General features: G+C 51.0%; 2 protein-coding genes across 4 annotated transcripts in view; one reads left to right on the top strand and one right to left on the bottom strand.

Annotated features, from left to right (window-relative positions):
* The window catches only part of PIGU (phosphatidylinositol glycan anchor biosynthesis class U), a 106,934-nt gene extending 91,892 nt beyond the window's left edge, over nt 1–15,042 (top strand). For all 3 annotated transcript variants that reach the window (XM_012455151.1, XM_012455150.1, XM_012455149.2), the window contains 2 exons: nt 171–313; nt 14,677–15,042. In XM_012455151.1, coding sequence (XP_012310574.1) covers nt 171–313; nt 14,677–14,790 — 257 coding nt within the window. In that variant the 3' untranslated portion in view covers nt 14,791–15,042. The remainder of the gene's footprint in view (nt 1–170; nt 314–14,676) is intronic.
* A 168-nt stretch (nt 15,043–15,210) lies between these two features.
* On the bottom strand, nt 15,211–16,839 carry MAP1LC3A (microtubule associated protein 1 light chain 3 alpha). Its single transcript, XM_012455153.2, has 4 exons — nt 16,649–16,839; nt 16,271–16,326; nt 16,067–16,173; nt 15,211–15,794 (listed from the first exon to the last, which is right to left on the bottom strand). Exons 1-4 carry the CDS (start codon nt 16,686–16,688, stop codon nt 15,632–15,634), a joined length of 366 nt encoding a protein of 121 aa, XP_012310576.1. The 5' UTR covers nt 16,689–16,839; the 3' UTR covers nt 15,211–15,631.
* Between the last annotated feature and the right edge of the window lie 4,027 nt (nt 16,840–20,866).

Genomic DNA, 20,866 nt, shown 5'->3' with positions numbered 1-20,866 from the left:
TGACTTGGGAGTCTGGGGTTTGTTTCCTGGCACCCCAGTACCTCTGGGGGTGCTCTGCCTTTGAGCTACATGAGACTTTCCTTGGGCCTCTCCATTCTGGGGGCCATCGCAGCAGGGAAAGGGTACCAGAGAGAGCACGTCAGACTAACTGTGACACTCTGTCTTTGCAGTCCTGAGAAACATCTTTGTCCTCACCTGCATCATCATCGTCTGTTCCCTGCTCTTCCCTGTCCTGTGGCACCTCTGGATTTATGCAGGAAGTGCCAACTCTAATTTCTTTTATGCCATCACACTGACCTTCAACGTTGGGCAGGTAAGAGGGACAGGATTGGGGGCAGCATGGGGACAGGGATCCATTTTGCAGCCTTAGGCATTCAACCGTGGTCTTGGATTCTGCATACCGGGGGCGTAGACATGAAGGAGGGACAGTTACTCCCCTTAAGTAGCCCTGAGTCGGCGGAGAGGACAGGGAAGTAAGAACAGTGTAAGGCTGAACCTGGCAAATACGTATTAGGCACCATTCTGAACTGTAGCCACACTGAATTCTAAGCAAGCCTAGGAGAAAGGACGTGTTATCCCTACTTTACAAATGAGAGACAGAAGCTTGCAGAGCTTGTCTCTTGTCGAAGGTCATTAGAGGAGCCAAGAACGAAATTGAGATAAGGCTTGATTTCTGAGGCACCCCTTTCTGTAATGGTACCTGTGGTTGCAGCACCCACAGGGAATACGCAGAGTGAGGGGGAGAGGGCAGGGCAAGAGGAGGAGAGGCTCTGTGGACTCCCAGGACAGCAGGAACAAAGGCAGGCAGATGAGAAGATGGGGGCCGTTGGGGAGTTGAGCATAAATTATGTGGCTGGGAGGGGTGAAAAGGAGGCTGCGGTCACAGGCTGAGGAGTACCAGCAAGGAGCTCAGCTTTCTGAGCTGGGAAGGCTGTCCCTCCTTTCCACAGAGCAGGATTCTCAGTCAGAATCCTCAGAGGGAGCTTGTTAAAAATGCAGATTCCCTGTTAACAGGCTTTAAACCCTGCAATTATGTTGCAACTGCCCCAAGTACATGGCTCTGATTGTTTTAAAAAGCCAGGTTCTGGCCAGGTGCGGTGGCTCACGCCTGTAATCCCAGCACTTTGGGAGACTGAGGTGGGCCAATCACCTGAGGTCAGGAGTTTGAGACCAGCCTGGCCAACACAGTGAAACCCTGTCTCTACCAAAAATAGAAAAATTAGCTGGGCATGGTGGCGGGTACCTCTAATTCTAGCTACTCAGGAGGCTGAGGCAGGAGAATTGCTTGAACCCAGGAGGCGGAGGTTGCAGCCAGGCAGCGGTTGCAGTGAGCTGAGATCGCGCCACTGCACTCCAGCCTTGGCGACAAGAGCGAAACTTGTCTCAAAAAAAAAAAAGGAAAAAGCCAGGTTCTCTGATCTCACTCCCAGAAATGTTAATTCAATGTGGAATACAGGGTCAGGAATTTGTATTTTTAATAAGCTTTTCCAGAGGTTCTGTGGCAGCGGGTCTAGCAAACTCCAGGTGGACTCACCCACCCTTCTTGGAAGTTCCCTCCATGTGCTGCCTTCTCTCAGATCAGGCTCTGGCCTCGTAGTAGAAGTCTTATGAGAATCACTTGTACCATTTACCATTTCAATTGTCATTGGCACAGCCAGGCATTTCCTATGCGTAGTAGCCTGGATGGGAAGCAGTCCGGCTGGAAAGACTAAAGATGCCAGTGAGTAATCCCCAGGGTAATTCTTGCCTCCAAGTTTAGCTGTGGAAAAAGAAAGGAGTTAGGAGTTTTTCAGTGAGTGATGGGGACTAGTGTTTCCTGCATGGACATTTCTGGAGGATCAATGTCCAGTCCAGCCAGTTCTCTTTGTTTGTGAGCAGAAGAAAGAGAGAGGGAGGGCCCTGGAGCCTAGGTAGGGCCCAGCCACAGGGCCCGTTCTGCCTCTCACACTGTGGTTAGGGATGGTGGATGAGCAGCCCCTCTTACTTCTGACCCACACAGGCAGAATTCTGCAGGGCTCAGCTGTGTGTCCTAAAGGAATCCAGAAGGTTGCCCTGGCTCTCCTGCCTTCCTGGAATCTCCTTCCTTTTCCTTACCTCCCAATGGTGGCTGGCATGGGAGGGCATTGGGCCTTCCCTGGGCCTCTAGGGGGGTTGGCAAGCTCCACAGAAATAGTCCACAGCCTGTTGTCTTGTCATGAGTCTTAGTCTTAAGTTTGGGTCTGGAAATAGAGTTGGAGTGGTTATGAAGCATCCATGGAACTTGTCAGATAACAGCTTTCTTCTCTGTGGCTGCCTTTCTGAGAGAAGGGACTCCATACGCATCACAGGGAGGTGTCTGCAAGTGGTCAGGTGCCATTGAAGGCACAAGGAACTGAATTATTGGAAAGAGGGATTAGGGTTAGGGATGGAAACCAAAGGTAGGTGGATCAAGTGTGTTCGTAGCTGAGAGAAATCAGTTGGACTCTTGGCATGATCTCTTACCTCTATTTTTCTTAATCTCTTTTTAAAATGTATCTTAAATTATCAAGTAATACATGAATTCATTACTGCAGGGGGAAAGAAGTAAAAAAAAAAAAAAAAAGCAGAAGAGTATGGAATCGGCTGAGTATGATGGCTCATGCCTGTGATCCCAGCTCTTGGGGAGACCAAGGTAGCAGGATAACTTGAGGCCGGGAATTCAAGAACAGCCTGGGCAATATAGCAAGACCCCATCTCTACCAAAAATAATAATAATAATAATAATAAAGACTGTGGAATGAAAAGAAAAGAAAAGAGCTGCCTGAGCCCCCATGGTTTTCTACCCCTCTGCAGACATGGCCATTAGGATTGGTTTAGTATGTGTCTTTGCAGATGTTTTTCTGTGCACTTATAGACAGCAATAGACACAGATACATAAAGGGAGTTTTTTGTTATTGTTTATGAAGGTAAATGGCATTCTTCTTTAAGTAGTATTCTTTGACTCACTGTTTTTCACTTAATGATTTTGTCTTGAGATGATTTTTTAATGGCTCTGTAATATCTAATGGTTTGGACTAGGTGCAGCCCTGCTGATGGGCATTGAGGTTGCCCTTGGTTGTTTTGGCACTTTATTTATTTTGTTTATATATTTATTTTTGGAAATGGAGTCTCACTCTGTTGCTCAGGCTGGAGTACAGTGGCCCGATCTCGGCTCACTGTAACCTCTGCCTCCTGAGTTCAAGCCATTCTCCTGCCTCAGCCTTCTGAGTAGCTGGGACTACAGGCTCCCGCCACCACACCCAGCTAATTTTTGTATTTTTAGTAGAGATGGGGTTTTATCACATTGGCCAGGCTGATCTTGAACTCCTGACCTCAAGTGATCTGCCCGCCTTGACCTCCCAAAGTGCTGGGATTACAAGTGTGAGCCACTACGCCCAGCCTATTTTGGCACTTTAAATGGAAGAGCCTTGCAGCCGAGTGTGGTGGCTCACGCTTGTAATCCCAGCACTTTGGGAGGCTGAGATGGGAGGATTGCTTCAGGCCAGGGGTTCGAGACCAGCCTGGTCAATAGTGAGAAGACTCCCATCTCTCTCTCTCTCTCTCTCTCTCTCTCTCGATATATATATATGAAGGAAAAAAATAAATAATAATAATAAATGTAAGAGCCTTGCATATCCCATCACATATTTTTGTACACACATGCTAGTATCTTTTAGAGTAGATTCCAAGTGGTGGGATTTGCTGGGTCAAGGGGTATATGCATCTTATGCCTTTGGCAGATATTGCCATGTTCAGGCAGGCCATGCCAACCTACAGGACTCCCACCAGGGGGTCCAAGTACTTCCTGGGTGCCTTTGGCAGATATTGCCATGTTCAGGCAGGCCATGCCAACCTACAGGACTCCCACCAGGGGGTCCAAGTACTTCCTGGGGCTGCTGGCTTTGGTCTTTGTGGCTGCTACTGCCAGGCCACTAACAGGGTGTGTCAGATGGGTCCACCTGTTCACTGAGGCAGTCACTCAAGGCGTATCCTTGTCCCAGAGCACTGACTGAGGTAGGAGAGCCCCTCTTCGTGAAAGTTATGCCACCTGTCTTTGGACCTGTTGGGAGCCTCAAAGTACAAAATGAGACATTTCGAATTTTACTAAGAATTCAGTGTCACCTCCTCATAGAGACCTTTCATGAGGTCCCTTTGCCCCACTGTCTTTTTCTCAGTCCTGCATGTCCTGGACAGCCCAAGTTCAGCCCCTGCTCTGTGTCTTCCACTGAGTCGTATGGCATTTGGGGACATATTCTCAGTTCCACAGCCTGTTGTGAGCTGGGAACGTGCCTAGTATTTACGTGGCCCTCATTTTCTCCTCTTTGGGCAAGACAGAGCAGAGCTCTCCTAGGAAGCAGATGAGTAGAGATTTCAAGGAAGTATCTAGAACCTTGATATCATTGCTGAAATCAAGAGCCAAATATAGAGAACATCTTGGCCTACAGATTGTTCTTTAAATCCTGCAATGTTTGAGTTGTTCAGTGCCATACCCTATTACAGAACAAATTATGTGTGGATTATTGGTTATACCGGCAGGTAAACCAGTGACTAAGGCCCCATCGCTTACCCTGGGAGCTATTAAGTATTTTTCTACCTGTGGCGTGGTTCATTTGTTAATTATGGTTGTTCCTCAGAGTCAGTAGCAGGAAATGACAACAGTAAACCATCCATGGTCGGGGGTGCGCCTAAGCGTGAGAGAGAGAAGGAGGGATTGAGACCAATGGATTGCTTGAGGCCCTCTCCCACTTCCTCAAGTGATTTAACTTCTCTAGGTTGTAGCTTCCCTATCTCAAAAACCAGGATGATCACCCACAGCTTCCAGGGTGTTGACAGGATTGGACCTAACTTGTGGGTCCCGTTGCCATTATTCATGTGTGTTGATATGGGAAATAGCAAGAGTAACATGCTCTTCAAATACCCAGAGCAGATTCCTGGAGAAACAGACCATGAACCAGGGGAAGCAGAACAATCTCCTCTGTTTTTTTTTTTAACCCTTTTGTGAGTCAGCGACCAAAAGGGTTAGAAAATTGAGGATTACATATAAACTTAAAGGAACTTGTTTTTTTTAAGAGTAGGATAGGTCGGCCGGGTGTAGTGGCTTACGCCTGTAATCCAAGCACTTTGGAAGCCAAGGCGGGCGGATCACCTAAGGTCGGGAGTTCAAGAGTAGGATAGGCCAGGCGTGGTGGCTCACGCCTGTAATCCCAGCACTTTGGCGGGTGGGTGGATCATAAGGTCAGGAGATGGAGACCATCCTGGCTAACACAGTGAAACCCCATCGCTACTGAAAATACAAAAGATTAGCTGGGCGTGGTGGCACGCACCTGTAGTCCCAGCTGCTCGGGAGGCTGAGGCAGAAGAATTGCTTGAACCCAGGAGGCAGAGGTTGCAGTGAGCTGAGAAATCGCCACTGCACTCCAGCCTGGGTGACAGAGAGAGACTCTGTCTCAAAAAAAAAAAAAAAAAAAGGGTAAAGTGTCGCACTCACCTTAATTCTGTTTAAAAACAGGGAACATAAGAAAATCTTCTCCTAAAATTATAATTAATAGTGGCTCATGTTTCATGAGAGCTTACTAGGGGCTGGCCCCATGTGACCCCTATAATCTTCTGATCATGTGCTCAGATGGCCTTCCAAAGCTTTCTGTGTGCATTTACGTGAACTCACAGGCTTATGGAGAAAGAGGCTTATTTGTGTGTGGGTATGTGTGTTTTATGATTGACATAATGATGAAAGTACAACTTCTTTTCCCTTTTAGTGAAACGTCTTGGTGATCTTTCTTCGCTCATACTTGAGAGGAACCTCCTTTTTATTTGAGTCCAACATGTGTGAACTCACCACACTTTACATGACTACTCTACTGACAGTCCTTTGCATTGTTTTCCTTTTTTTCTTTAATTATAAGGAATTTACTCCGCATAACAGCCCTTTGAAGGAAGTACTATTATGATGATGATGATACAGATGAGGAAACTGAGGCTTGGAAGGGTTAGAGACTTACCCAAACTCACAAAGCTGGGAAGGAGTGTGTTTATTCACAGTCTTGTTTGTCACACCCTCGTGGTAGACTGTGGGTTCCATTAGGGTGAGCCCTGGATCTGTCTTGTTCATGGCTGTATCCCCAGCACCAAGAAGACTATTCAATAACTAATTATTGAGGAAAAATTGAATGAGCTGGGATCAGAAACCACATTTTATGACCAGTGATCTAACACAATTCTGTACACCCTAACCTCCCTGTTCTGATCCCTGTTTTGGTCAGAGTTGGGCCTGTGGCTGGTCTACTGGATTCCTAGGGGGTCAGAGCCAGAGCCCCATTCCCCTTGTATCCTGGTGGCTGGCCTGAGAACTCCATGCCTGCCCTGTGTCTACATCTAAAACAGACTTCTCGTCTGCCTGCCCTTCCTTTTTTAAATGTTATTTTAGTGGGCTGGTTGCAGTAGCTCACGCCTGTAATCCCAGCACTTTGGGAGGCTGAGGTGGGCAGATTGCTTGAGCTCAGGAGTTTGAGACCACCTTGGGCAACATGGCAAAACCCCGTCTCTACAAAAAATACAAAAATTAGCTAGGTACAGTGGCATGCTACCTGTAGTCCCAACTCTTCAGGAGGCTGAGGCAGGAGAATTGCTTGAGCCCGGTAGGCAAAGGTTGCAGTGAGTCAAGATTGCACCACTGCACTCCGTCCTGGGTGACAGGAGTGAAAATGTCTCAAACAAATTTTTTTTAAATTTCCTTTCATTTTTTTTTTTTCTTTTTGAGACAGGATCTCGCTCTGTTGCCCAGGCTGGAGTGCAGTGGCACAGTAACAGCTCACTGCAGCCTCAACCTTTTAGGCTCAAGAGATTCTCTCACCTTAGCCTCCCAAGTAGCTGGAACTACAGGCATGCCACCACTCCTGGCTGCTTTTTAAATTTTTGGTAGAGACAGGGTATTGCTATGTTGCCTAGGCTGGTCTCAAACTCCTGAGCTCAAGCCAAACTCCTGCCTTGGCCTCCCAAAGTGCTCAGATTACAGGTGTCAGCCACCACATCCAGCCAACCACCCACCCTTCCAAGCACATCTGGAACATCTGGAACCCTACTCCTCCAGCCACTGCCTCTTTGCCATGAGGGGCCAGCCCTGACCCCTCCCTGAACTGCAGACCCTTAGATATTGGACTGGCTTTGCATTGGCTATTCTGCATTCTGTTTCGAGTGAGGCCTGAAGCCCGAGGCCTGACACCAACCTCCTGTGTGCTGCACCCTTCCCAGGACTCACTGTTCACTCCAACACAGACGAAACCACAATCCTGTCTCCTGGAGTTGCCTCTCAGTTGGCCTGATGTGTCATTTTGGGGAATGGGACCTATGAGGAAATGCTTGGGGACATGTTGGGTGGGTCGTTAGTGGCTGAATGGTGTGTAGCCCCCATTCGGGGATGGCTCAAGACCCATTTCAGGTTTCTTCTGCAGGTTGTGTGTGGCCCGGGCTGTGCAAGATCCCAGGTCTTTGTGTGGGAAAGCTCGTTCTCTCGACATACGGTGCCAGGCTGGAGCCCTTGTCCTCGTTCAGCTGGGTGTGCGTGTTTACTTTGCTTTTCCCAACCAGTGGCATTCTGTCAAGGTCTTAGTTCATTCCTTTGTCGCTCCAGGGCCTAGCCTCCCAAGCTTGTCCCTCACAGGCCCTTCCCAGCCTCTTCTCCCCGACAACCAGAGTGACAAGAAGAGCCCAGGCTACATAGAGCAGGACAAAGGTCACAGAAGGCCAGGGCTCTGGAAGCTCAAACGCTACGTGACTCCAGCCCTGTCTGTCCTGGCTCACTGGTCTCAGGCACATCCAGTAACTCCTGGGAAGATAATTTATTATTTGCATATACTGATTAGGTACCTACTATTCACTAGGCACTCTGCAATGGGTAAATGAGACATAGTCATGCTTCCAAGGAGCCCTCAGTCTGTGGAGAGAAAGGAAAGGACACGGGCAGGACAGGGCAGCCTGGCGTGCTAGGATCCCAGAGCTGGGCTGTTAAGGAGGCTTCCTAGGGGAGGTGGCCTCTAAGTGGGTTCCTGAGGGATGGGTAGGATCTAACTGGGTTCTGTGGTTTTACGTAGCAAGACCTGGGTGGGGGTGAAGGAAGGAGAGACAGAGAGAGAGAAGAGGAAGGAGGGAGTGAGGGAGGAACACTGCTGCTGGGAGCTTGGTGGGACTGGCTGTACCACTTGAGAGGGAATGAGGCCAATTCAGACAGCAGTGGTCAGACCGCATGGCCTTCACAGGCCTCTTATGCAGAGATCCAGACTGAGCCTTTGGCTTTCAGCTGAGGACAAATGTGATCAGATCCATGCTCTGAAAACCTCATTGTTCCGGGAAGAGCAGAGGTGAGCGGTGTGAGCCTGGCATCCAGGGCATCAGGGAGGAGGCTGCTGAAATCTGGGGGAGGTGGCAGTTGCCTCATTTTTCTCAAACTGGTAGGGTGGTTGTGAGGACTGAGTGTGGGAAAGCTTTTGTGAATTCAAAAGTGCCACCTAAAGGACAGTTACTTGTAGCCCCATCCTCAGTCTCCCCTTGTGACCTCACAGACCCTGAGACTGAGGTCTAGAGATGTCACTTGTTACTTTGCATCTTCAGAGCTGGAGGTTGGAGCTTTCTCCTCTACTGTTTCCTCCCACATAGTGTCCACTCTGGCATGTAGGTTGTCAGGTTATGTCAAAGCCCCGTCCAGCTCCACAGTCGGCCGCCAGCCTCCTCTGCCTCCCAGCTTCCTGGATCTCAGGCTACTGCACTTTGCCAACTGTGATGGCCACATACATTCCCCCCAGTGCGGGCTGACTGTCAAACGTCAGTGTTGTCAACAGCAGCAGGAGGTCTGGGGAACCAGGACATGCCTGGGTGATAGCACCTCCTTCTCTAGGAAACTGCAGCCCTGGTGGTAGCCAAGGATGCTCTCTTGAGACTAGCAGTTTCAAGACACACTGGATTAATGACCTCTACTGGCTTTTCCCCACAAAGTCAATCTCTCTCTCCACTGAGTGACAGCTGTGAACTGGGGAGAGCAGCCTCCACAGGGTATCAAGGTACCTGAGGTGTCAGCACAGGCCTGGCATGGAGTAGGACTCAGTTCATGTGGATACAGACCCTGGGAGGTTGTGGAAGAACTCAGGGTTGGGCGTCTGACAGGCAGGATTGGCCCCTAGCCCTTCACTTCCTACCATGCAACATTTTGCAGGTCCCATGACCCCTGAGCTTCCCTTCTCTATGTGGGGATTGTCAACCCTACCCTGGGGTGTTGGAAAGGGACAATGTTGTTTTTTTTGTTAAAGGGCCTGGCCCAGGGCAGACACTCAGAAGATGTTTATTTCCCAGTCTCTGCGTCCTGCCCTGCACTGGAGCATGTTCTGAGGGTTTTATTCTACTTCTGATTTGCCCTGTCTGTCCCTGGTCACCCCTTTATCAGCCAGCTGCCCCATGAGCTCTTCATCATGGCCCCAGGGGAGGTGGCCCTGGAGCCCTCATGGCTGCCAGAGAGAGGAATGTGGACTGAACCGTCCCTGGGGGCAGCGCTGAGAGGGTGAAGACCAGCAGACGACTCAGAGAGAGCTGACCCTGTGCAGGGTCTGGGGCTGTAGAGCTGGAGCAAATGCAGCCCTATTTGGTTGAGAGGCCAGTGGGCAGTGGCTTCACTTCAGGGTCCACTTAACTGAGTACAGGGGTAGAGAGGACTCCTGGCAGGAGATGAGCCTCTGAGGGATAAGTGGGAGCTGTAGCACTGCTGGATGGGGCAGGAGGAGCCAGGGAGCTTCTGAGCAGGTGAGCGTGCATGTATATATGTGCATCTGTGTGTGTCTGAGTGTGCACGTGTGTCCAGAGAGAATGAGGGGAGCCTCCCAGCAGGAGATGGCTGCGGTATGAGAAGTGGGCAAGTCTGAGAGGGGGATTGGCAAGGCAGTATTTCAGCCACATTGAGTAGGACCCAGAGACCTGAGGGCACAGAGGGACAGGCATGTTCTGGGGTCCCTAACTCTGGCACAAAGACTAGAGGAGCCCAGCATTGTCGATAACAAGCTACAGCTTATTACTGTCATTTTACAGATGAGGAACATGCAGCCCAGGAGATGGGAAGAGACTTAACAACATCACACAGCCACTGACTCACCCATGCAAATTCCATACCCCCTTGCCCAACTTGCCCGTGTCCAGACTGGGCAAAGGGGCTCTGGGTCTGCAGCTGCTGTGTTGGCTGCATCCTAGGGCCTCTGGGAAATCCCTGCTCCTCATGACCCAGATGGAAAGCCCCAAGGTCAGAAGAGGTTGTCCCGGCTATAGGCTTCCCTCTGAAAAGGCCAGGCCTCTGGGCCAGCCTGGTGTCCTCTCCCTGGGGGCAAGGTGCCCACTCAGGACTGATGAGACTCAGGGCTGTGTGCCCAAGCCACTCACAGGGCTCTTCCTGCCACCCCCTGTATCCTGCAGATTTCCACACACACAGCACAGTTCACAGTCTTAGCCTTGGACACCTATATACATACCCATCATCAGGAGTCCACCATTCATATCCTCCTCTACTTGTTCCATCACAGCGTCTGTCCCTCAGTCCATCTTACTTTTTTAGTGTATTTCAAATTGAAATGCAGACATCAGTACATTTCCTGCTAAATATTTCAGCATGTGTATCATTAACTAGAGTTCAATATTTATTTACGTTTTTCATATGTAAAATTGCAGGGGAAACTGCAAATCTTATATGTACATTTGCCAAAGCCCTCTTTCACTCAGCAAAATATTTTGAGTTTATTACATATAACAATAGTTCATTGCTGTTAAATTTTTTCCTGTTTTAAGAGATGGGGTCGGCAGGGCCCAGTGGCTCATGCCTGTAATCCCAGCACTTTGGGAGGCCCAGGCGGGCAGATCACAAGGTCAAGAGATCGAGACCATCCTGGCCAACAAGGTGAAACCCCACCTCTATTAAAAATACAAAAAAATAATATTAGCTAGGCATGGTGGCGTGCGCCTGTAGTCCCAGCTACTCGGGTGGCTGAGGCAGGAGAGTCGCTTGAACCCAGGAGACAGGTTGCAGTGAGCCAAGATCACCACTGCACTCCAGCTTGGTGACAGAGTGAGACTCCATCTCAAAAAATAAAGTAAGAGATGGGGTTTTGCTGTGTTGCCCAGGTTGGTCTCAAGCTTCTGGGCTTAAGCGATCCCCTTGCCTCAGCTTCCTGAGTAGCTGGGATTACAAGCACAAGCCACCATTCCCATCTAGTTAATTGCTTTTTTTAAATAAACTTTTCATTTTAGGATCACTTTATATTTACAGAAAAGTTGCAGAGATAGAACAGAGCTCCTGTAAGCCCCCACCCAGTTGCCTAAGTTGTTAACATTTTATGTTACCATGATGTGTTTGTCAAAACTAAGAAACTGATGTGTTACTATTAGTCTGAAACACTAGACTTGATTTGGACTTCCTGTATTTCCATTCACATCCTCTTTCTCTGCCAGGACCCCATCCAAGGGTCCACGTTGCATTTAAGGTCACATCTTCTCAATGTCCTCTGCTTTGCATCTTAGTCTTTCCTCACTTGTCATGACCTTGACAGTTGAGGAGCACTGGCCAGGCATCTTGTAGACTGTCCCCGAGTTTAGGTTTGTCTTTTTGGTTTTCTTAGGATTATCCTGGGGTTGTTGTGGGTTTTTAGAAAGAATACTCCAGGCAAAGTGCTCTTTTCATCACATCTGTTGGGGTACATGCTAGCCATGTGATTTCATGCTGATGTTAACCTCCAACACGTGGTTAAGATAGTGATGGCCAGGTTTCTCCACTGTAAAGTTACTCTTTTCCCTTTCCCTGCTCCTCAGCAGGAAGTGAGTGACCAAGTCTAGACCACTCTGGGCTTAGGGGATGTGGAGTGGACAAGAATTAAGCTCCTTCTGTGGGAGGGGAGCATATCTGCCTACAATGTTTGGAATTCTTCTGGAAAGAAGATTTATCTCTTCCCCCCATTGATTGATATATTGATTCCTTTATTGGCTGATTTGTTTTTAATTGAAGTTTTACTTTTTTTTTTTGGAGACAGAGTTTCACTCTTGTTGCCCAGGCTTGAGTGCAGTGGCGCAATCTTGGCTCACCACCACGTCCACCTCCAGGGTTCAAGTGATTCTCCTGCTTCAGCCTCCCGAGTAGCTGGGACTATAGGTGCATGCCACCACACCCAGCTAATTTTTGTATTTTTAGTAGAGATGGGTTTTCACCATGTTGGCCAGGATGGTCTTGATCTCTTGACCTTGTGATCCGCCTGCCTCAGCCTCCCAAAGTGCTGGGATCACAGGTGTGAACTACCGTGCCCGTCCTAATTTTGCATTTTTAGTAGAGATGGGGTTTTCACCATGTTGGTCAGACTGGTCTCGAACTCCTGCCTGCCTCAGCCTCCCAAAGTGCTGGGATTACAGGCATGAGCCACTGTGCCCGGCCGAAGTTTTGTTTTTTATCAACAGAATACATGTATGTAGCTTACAAAGTAAAGGCTTATAGGGGAAAAGAAGAGCTACCTAAAATCTTACCATTATTTCTTCTGGTACTTCAACAACATGCTTACTCTTCTATATGTACTTTTTTCCATTTTATATTAGGTTGGATCATATCAAATTGCCAGCATTCAGCCATTTTTTTTATCTGCAAACATGGCAGTTTCATATGGCCCAACCTAATAACCTAATATTTTTCTTCCTACTTCTTGTCCAGATGATTGTTGTGTGACATGGAGTTGCATTGGTTGTGGATGTGACTGCACCTATCCCTCATCTGACCTGGTTCAGGGATCAGCCTCTGAGCTCAGCCCCTGCTTCAGGCTCCTCCTGCCCAGATGGCATCTCAGGCCTGGGTGAGAAGGGTCGCAGGGCAGGAGGTCAGCCTTTGCTGTGATTGCTGCCCCCAATATGCCAGCCTGGAGCTGCCAGCTGGACAGCTGGGGGCAGGGCCTCAGGGGCTGCCTGAGTCTGCTTTGCTGACACTGTGGCTAATCTCATGCCCATCAGTGAACTGGGCCCCAGGTGGACCACCTTGCTGGGTCCATGGCCATTGGTCCAGTGCTCCAGATTGGCCTTAGTTTCCCCATCTGTTTAAGATGAGGATTGTTAAGCCTTCCAGATGGGCTTCTGTGGTGATAGAATGGCAGGTACTTGTCCTGAGGCCATCAGAGCTGCTGGTGACGGGACACCTTCCTGAACTCCTCCAGGTGCCTCTGATCTATCCTTAGCTGCTGTTGTGTTACCTTTAGGTGAGTGAGAAGCTGCCCAGGACAGGGTGCTGGGGTCTGGAGGTCTAGATCCCAGGCTTAGCTCAACCTCTGTCTTGCCCCAAGACCATAGCCAAGGGTTCTCTGCCTCATTCTCCCCATCTGTGCCAAGAGGTGGTTGGTGTCAATCCTCTGAGAGGCCTCCAGGTGCCTGAAAGCTGTGGTGTTTGCAGTGTGAGCCCCCATCCCTTCATCCTTCTCTGGGGCTGGGCCCTGCCCACCCTGCTTCAGGTACCAGAGGTCTGGAGCAGCTTGGGCTGACTGGGATTGTAGACTCCAGGTCTGGTGTGTAGGGCCCTTGGCAAATCGTCCTTAAAGAGACAGTGGAGCTGAGCTCCTAGGACCCCTTTGATTCTGTGTATGGCCCAGAATGGGACAAACTGAGCTGAGCACAGAGATACCATAGTGACAGAACCACCCAAAGACCCTGCCCTGATGGAGGCCCTGGGCCAGGGGAGGAGGCACAGTCAGGCTGTCAGCTGAATGGAAAATTGCACTTTGGATGAGTCTGTGTTACTGAGTAGAGATTAGTGGGGCTAAGACCCAATCTGCGGGGGGGCAAGTGATCCTTCCTGAGACCTGCAGGGTAAGCAGCTGTCAACTAGCTGAACAGGGAGAGAACATTCCAGGCAGAAGAAACAGTAAAGATCCTGCAGTGGGATTAGGTGGAGCCAGGAGAGGGTGGGCAGGGACCTGGGCAAAGTCTCAGAGCGCCAGGGAGTTTGAGCTTTGCCCTAAGGCATGGGAAGCCTTTGGAGGATTTGAAGGCTGGAAGTAACACGATCAGATGTGGGTTTTGAAAAGCTCCCTCTGGCTGCCAGGGAGAATGGGGTGGGTGTGAGTTTGAGAGCAGGGAGCCCAGGGACCAAGCTTTGTTGTTTAGATGACAGACAGTGGCTCTGTCTAGAGTAGTGTTGGGATGTATCGAAAGGGTGGATTTGAGTTTAGGAGGTAGAATTGACAGGTCACGGTGGCTTGATGTATGAGAGAAGTGTCAGGCAATTTTGTCGCCTGGGCACCTGGATGGAAGATGGGGGCATGGATGCCCAGTGGAAGAAGTGGGTTTGACAGGGGAAAAAGGTGAGGCGTTTGACGTGGACCTGGCTGGGGTGGAAGTGCCTGTCAGAGGAGGGGGCACAGGCCTCTGGTTGCACAGGCACCAGGCTGGCATTCGAGGCCAGAGGTTAGGATAGAGGTGTAGACCATGGGTGGGGGCAGGGGGAGTCTGGGCAGCTTCTGAGAGGCCAACAGACCTTGCAGTGTGAAGTACGGGCTCTGAGGTGGGGCCTCTCTAGTGATTGTTGATTCAGGGCCAGGCAGGGGCTCTGTCTCCCATCACCTGCCAGCCACTCAGGGGTCCTGGGTTCAGGGGGCTGGTACCCTGCAGCACCTCATATCCTCTGTCTCTCCCCAGATCCTGCTCATCTCTGATTACTTCTATGCCTTCCTGCGGCGGGAGTACTACCTCACACACGGCCTCTACTTGACTGCCAAGGACGGCACGGAGGCCATGCTTGTGCTCAAGTAGGCCTGGCTGGCACAGGGCTGCGCGGACCTCAGGGGCGGGAAGCTGGGCCAGGCCCTCCAGCCAGAGTTGCCAGCAGGCGAGTCCTTGGGCAGAAGAGGTTCAAGTCCGGGGTCACAAGTCTCTGGTACCAAAAGGGACCCATGGCTGACTGCAAGGCCTCTGGGGAGGAACTGAGAGCTCTGGAAAAAAGGCAGGTGAGCAGGGCTTGTTAGGTTGTGGCTACTTAATAAATGTTTTTTGTTACGAAGCCTACCCTGGGCCCACATCTGCATTGCACTCCTAGAGGGGGTAGCCTCTAGTAATGTTCTAGAATACTACACAAAGGTGTGGGTTTCCGGTGTGCCAGAGCCCAGGGACGGTGCAGACAGACAGCCCCACCAGCACCCTCCCCACTCCCAAGCAAGCAGCTGGAGGCATAGGGCCAGGCAGGCCTGAGCAATCTTTATTCTGCAGAGGGACAATGACCACAGATCCATACACCATGTGGAGACGGAGGGGTGGGGGGGGCCAGTCTTTCAGGGGTGGGTGGGCAGGTCCAGGTGGTGGGCAGAGCCTCGGGTGGGTGAGGGGCAGGCAGGGGCCTAAAAAAAAGATGAACCACACAGCAGGGGTGCTGGGGGATGCTCCCCACCCTCCCCCATCCCAGCCAGCACCCAGAGGGGCAACCCTAACAAAACCACCCAGGGGCAGAGTAGGTGGGTTGGTGCCCTCTGACTAGGGGGCCACATCCCTGCCCAGCTCACCCCAAGCAGAGGCAGCTCAGTTCAAGAACCAAGGGTTCTCTGGGCAGGGCCTGACTGGGCTCCCCGCACTCCCAGGCCGACCCCCCCCTACTGCTGGCTCAGAAGCCGAAGGTTTCCTGGGAGGCGTAGACCATGTAGAGGAAGCCGTCCTCGTCTTTCTCCTGCTCGTAGATGTCCGCGATGGGCGTGGACACGCTCACCATGCTGTGCTGGTTCACCAGCAGGAAGAAGGCCTGAGTGGGGTTCAGCTGCAGGCGGCGCCTGAGGCGGGAGGGTGTGCGGCTGTGAGGGACTTGGCTGCAGGGCAGGCACAGCCCTGACCCCCAGAATGATTCCCAGCCTTTCACATCCATCCTCACCCCAGCTCTCACCTCTGACCCGACTCCAACTGCAGCCCCAACCTTTCCAGCCGCCCCAGAACAGGGGCTCACCGCCCAGTCCCATTACTTCTGACCCCACTCCCACCCCCTCTCGGCGGGAACCCGGCTCCCCGCCCGACCCAAGCTCGCTCCTGGCGGCGACTGCCCACGCACCGGATGATCTTGACCAACTCGCTCATGTTGACATGGTCCGGGACCAGGAACTTGGTCTTGTCCAGGACGGGCAGCTGCTTCTCACCCTTGTAGCGCTCGATGATCACCTGGGAGCGGGCAGGCGGGCAGGGGCAGGGGTTCGTGTCGGGAGTGCGCGAGGCGCGGACAGGGCGGGGCAGGGCCGGGGGCGCGGGACTCACTCACCGGGATCTTGCTGGGGTGCTGGTCGCGGATCTGCTGTACCTCCTTACAGCGGTCGGCTGCGGATGGCGGCCGGACCTTGAGGCCGGGCTGGGCCCGGCCCAGGTCCTCCCTGTGTCTCCGCCCCGCCTGTCCCCAAGGGGCGGCCCCCAGCCCCGCCCCAGCTCCAGCCCCCGCCCCCGGGGCCGTCAGGCCCCACAGCCCCTAGCACCTATCGTGGTGGGGAGGCGGGTGGCCCACGCCCAGGCTGGAGTCAGCCTCCCAGCCCGAGGGTCCGGCTGGAGCCTGACGTCACAGGACTGACGTCACCTGCGGTAGTAGGGGTCGGCCAGGCCCCCGGTACCCCTGCTCCGAGCTCACAGCTTGCCCGCGGGGCCTCACCGAAGCTCCGCCGCTGCTTGAAAGGCCGGTCTGAGGGCATCGCGCGGGCCCGGTTGGGCGCGCAGGCCGGGGCTCTGGGACGTGGGGATGTGGCTGCGGTTTGGGGGCTCCGGGGACTCCGTGCCTCACGCTCAAGGGCTCCGGGACTCGCGCTGAGCGCGGCGGCGGCGGCTGCGGGAGGTAACTCGCCCGGTGACGTCAGGTCACAACATTCCTTAAAGGGGAGGCCGGCGCACCGCTCCCATTGGGCCGACGCACAACCTGCCCGCCCGGGCTCGTGACGTCACGGCGCAGAGAGCCTGGGTCCCCGGCTCGGGACGCGAGGGGCGGGGCTCCCGGGCGCGTCACAGTCTTGTGACGTCATGGCCGGCCCAGGAGCCTCTCCCGGCGCGGAACTCAGGTGAGGCCTGGAGGGCGGCGGGGCTGCCATGGGCTGAGGGAATGGGCGGGCCAGGCTGCAGCCCCGCGGCACCGCTCCACGCCCTCACCGAGTCTGTGCCAGGCCTGACGCGATTCTGGGCACCGTGGGAAACAGCCGGAGCCAAAGGCCGGCGCCTTCAAGGGGCTTAGGGCGAGAGACGGGAGAAGGTGCAGGAGGCACAGTCAGACACAGGATCAAGCAAGACATTACAAAAGAAGGCCCAGGTTTGAAAAGGAATTCTAGAATTGACAAGTAGAGCCATGGAATTTCAGGTCTCAGAGGATGAGGTATAGGACAGCAGAAGAGAATTCGTGGACCTGGAGGCTGATCGGAAGCAGCTCACCAGAGACAGGTGAAGGAGAATAAAAAGGAAAAAGCCACGGATGGCAATGCCGGGAGATCTCACAAGCCGGAGCAGAGCTCCAGAGGCGAGCACTGAAAGACCTGCAGAGGCAGTTCCTGAAGGAGAGCTGCCAGAAGTGATTCCTAAAATCCAGAGTAGAATGCACACACCGGAAATGAGCATCTGGACACGCTAGTGAATTTGCAGAACTCCAAAGACTATGCGATTTTAAAAGCGACCAAGGATGATGGATTTTAAACATTACACCGATAACAGACTTCTCAGCAGCAAACATAGAAGCTAGAGTAAAATGTAACTCTTTATACCCTGAAGGAAAAATGCTGTCAACGAGTTGTTGATCCATGATTGAGTTAAGAAGTAAGGATATGTTGTGACAAAGAGTTTATACCAAAGACCATTGCTGAAATTATTTTGGGGGGTGCGGGGTGGGACGGAGTCTCTTTCTGTTGCCCAGACTGGAGTGCAGTGGCGCGATCTCAGCTCACTGCAACCTCCACTTCCCGAGTTCAAGCGACTTCTCCTGCCTCAGCCTCCTGAGTAGCTAGGACTACAGGTGTGTGACACCACACTCGGCTAATTTTGTATTTTTAGTAGAGATGGGGTTTCACCATGTTGGCCTGGATAGTTTTGATCTCCTGACCTCGTGATCCATCAGCCTCGGCCTCCCAAAGTGCTGGATTACAGGCGTTAGCCACTGCACACGGCCGCTGAAATAATTTTTAAAGAATGTACTTCAGTAACAAGGACATGGAACCCAAAAGGAAGAAATTAGATGGAAAAATGGAGAGCAAAGTGGTAAACGTGAGTAAATCTAAACAAGCATTTAATATGCAACATGAATAAGAATGATTAATTTGTGGGCTACAGAAACAAGATGTATGAGACACAAGAACTTGGAAGACTGAGGGGGCATTCAGAGTTAAGGTGTTCTCAGAAGTTAGATATGTTTGAGAGGAGGGTAAAGAGACTGAGCATTGTCCAGCTTTGTAAAGTTAGGTGAGTATTTCAGATATTTGAAAGGGATCACCAAAAGAGTAGAAACGGAACTGTAACTGCAAATGCAGAGAAAAGGGTAGTGATGGGTATTAAAACTAATAGCAAAGTAAAGCAAAGCAGAGTAAAAGGGATGGTAAATATATGGTACAAAACCAGAGGCAGAAAATGTGGTTTACCTTCACCTCTCAAAACACAGATTACCAGATCGGCCAAGAAAAAATAAAATGCAGCTCTATGCTGTTTACAAGAGGACATTTAAAACCTAAGGGCACCAAAAGTAAAAAGATGGAGGCTGGGTGCGGTGGCTCACGCTTGTAATCCCAGCACTTTGGGAGGTCAAGGCAGGCTGATCAGGTCAGGAGCTGGAGACCAGCCTGACCAACATGGTGAAACCTCGTCTCTACTAAAAATACAAAAATTAGGCATGGTGATGCACACCTATAATCCCAGCTACTCAGGAGGCTGAGGCAGAAGAATTGCTTGAACCCCGGAGGTGGAGGCTGCAGTGAGCCAAGATTGTGCTACTGCATTTCAGCCTGGGCAACAGAGCAAGACTCAGTCTCAAAAATTAAATTAAAAATTAAAAAAAAAAGTTAAGATGGAAAAAGGTATGCTAGAGAAAGACTAGCCAAAAGATGTACCTATAGAAAACTCAGACAAAATAGCTTTCAGGCAGAAAACACTGGGGATAAAGAGGATCACCAGGAAATCAAAGGAGGAACTCTATGAAGAGAGAAAAGTTTTGAACTTCTAGGTTCCAGGGTTTCTTTTTTTTTTTTTAAGGCTGAAAATAGGCCAGACACGGTGACTCATGCCTGTAATCCCAGGACTTTGGGAGACTGAGGTGGGCAAATAACTTGAGGCCAGGAGTTCAAGACCAGCCTGGCCAACATGGCAAAACCCTGTCTTTACTAAAAATACAAAAATTAGCTGGATGTGGTGGTGCACGCCTGTCATCCCAGTTACTTAGGTGGCTGAGGCAGGAGAATTGCTTGAACCTGCTATGTGGAGGTTGCAGTGAGTCGAGATTGCGCCCCTACCCTCCAGCCTGGGTGACATACCTGAAATCCCAGCACTTTGGGAGGCCCAGACTGGAGAATTGCTTGAGCCCAAGAATTCAGGGGTGCAGTGAGCTGTGAATGCACCTCTGCATTCATACCTGGGTGACAAAATAAGACCGATTTCAGATTTATAGCCTTATTACATAGATTACTTAGATAATATAGAAAATCAATGAGCAGAGTGTCAAAGAAATTTAAAAAGGAGTAATAGTGTAATCCCAGTATTTTGGGAGGCCCAGGTTGGAGAATCACTTGAGCCCAGAAGTTTGAGACCAGCCTGGACCACATAGTGAGATCCCGTCTCTAGGAAAATCAGAAAATTAGGCCAGGCACAGTGGCTCACGCCTATAATCCCAGCACTTTGGGAGTCCAAGGCAGGTGGATCACTTGAGGTCAGGAGTTTGAGACCAGCCTGGCCAACATGGTGAAACCCCCTCTCTACTAAAAATACAAAAGTTAGCTAGGCATGGTGGCATGTGCCTGTAATTTCAGCTACTTGGGAGGCCAAGGCACAAGAATTGCTTGAATCCTGGAGGCAGAGGTTGGAGTGAGCCAAGATCATGCCATACTCCAGCCTACGTGACAAGAGTAAGATTCTGTCTCAAAAAAATAAAAGAAAATTAGCTGGCTTTGGTGGCATGTACCTATAGTCCCAACTGCTTGGGAAGCTGAAGTGGGAGGATCATTTGAGTGACAGAGTGAGGCCTTGTCTCAGAAAAACAACAAAAAATACTGGAAAAAAAATAAACAAAACCAAAAACTAGGCCAGGTGTGGTAGCTCACACCTGTAATCAGCACTTTGGGAGGCCAAGGCAGGCAGATCACTTGAGCCCAGGAGTTGTAGACCAGCCTGGGCAACATGGTGAAACTCCGTCTCTACAAGAAATACAAAAAAATAAGCTGGGTGTGGTAGCACACGCCTGTAATCCCAGCTACTTGGGAGGCTGAGGCATGAGAATCACTTGAACCAGGGAGGTGGAGGTTGTAGTGAGCTGAGATTGTGTCACTGCACTCCAGCCTGGGCGACAGAGCAAGACTCTGTCTCAAAAACAACAACAAAACAGGTGGGGCGCGGTGGCTGACGCCTGTAATCCCAGCACTTTGGGAGGCCTAGGCAGGCAGAACACAAGGTCAAGAGATCGAGACTATCCTGGCCAACATGATAAAACCCTGTCTCTATTAAAAATACAAAAATTAGCTGGGCATGGTGGCACGCGCCTGTAATCCCAACTACTCAAATGCTGAGGCAGGAGAACCGCTTGAACCCAGGAGGTGGAGGTTGCAGTGCGTCGAGATTGTGCCACTGCATTGTAGCCTGGTGGGAGAGCGAGACTGTCAAAAAAAAAAAAGAAAAGAAAACCCAGCCTACCTACAGT

The sequence above is a fragment of the Aotus nancymaae genome, unplaced genomic scaffold, assembly GCF_030222135.1.
Source record: "Aotus nancymaae isolate 86718 unplaced genomic scaffold, 86718_ANA_hifiasm-v0.15.2.pri h1tg000029l, whole genome shotgun sequence".
Taxonomy (NCBI): domain Eukaryota; kingdom Metazoa; phylum Chordata; class Mammalia; order Primates; family Aotidae; genus Aotus; species Aotus nancymaae.
This window is presented reverse-complemented; position numbering and strand designations above follow the sequence as displayed.

Bases quoted from the DNA above. Each gene is read 5' to 3' on its own strand.
- MAP1LC3A (XM_012455153.2), bottom strand. From the start codon at position 16,688: ATGCCCTCAGACCGGCCTTTCAAGCAGCGGCGGAGCTTCG. The intron at 16,174-16,270 runs GTGAGTGAGTCC...GCCCGCTCCCAG, and splicing joins AGCACCCCAGCAAGATCCCG to GTGATCATCGAGCGCTACAA. The intron at 15,795-16,066 runs GTGCGTGGGCAG...CTCCCGCCTCAG, and splicing joins GAGTTGGTCAAGATCATCCG to GCGCCGCCTGCAGCTGAACC.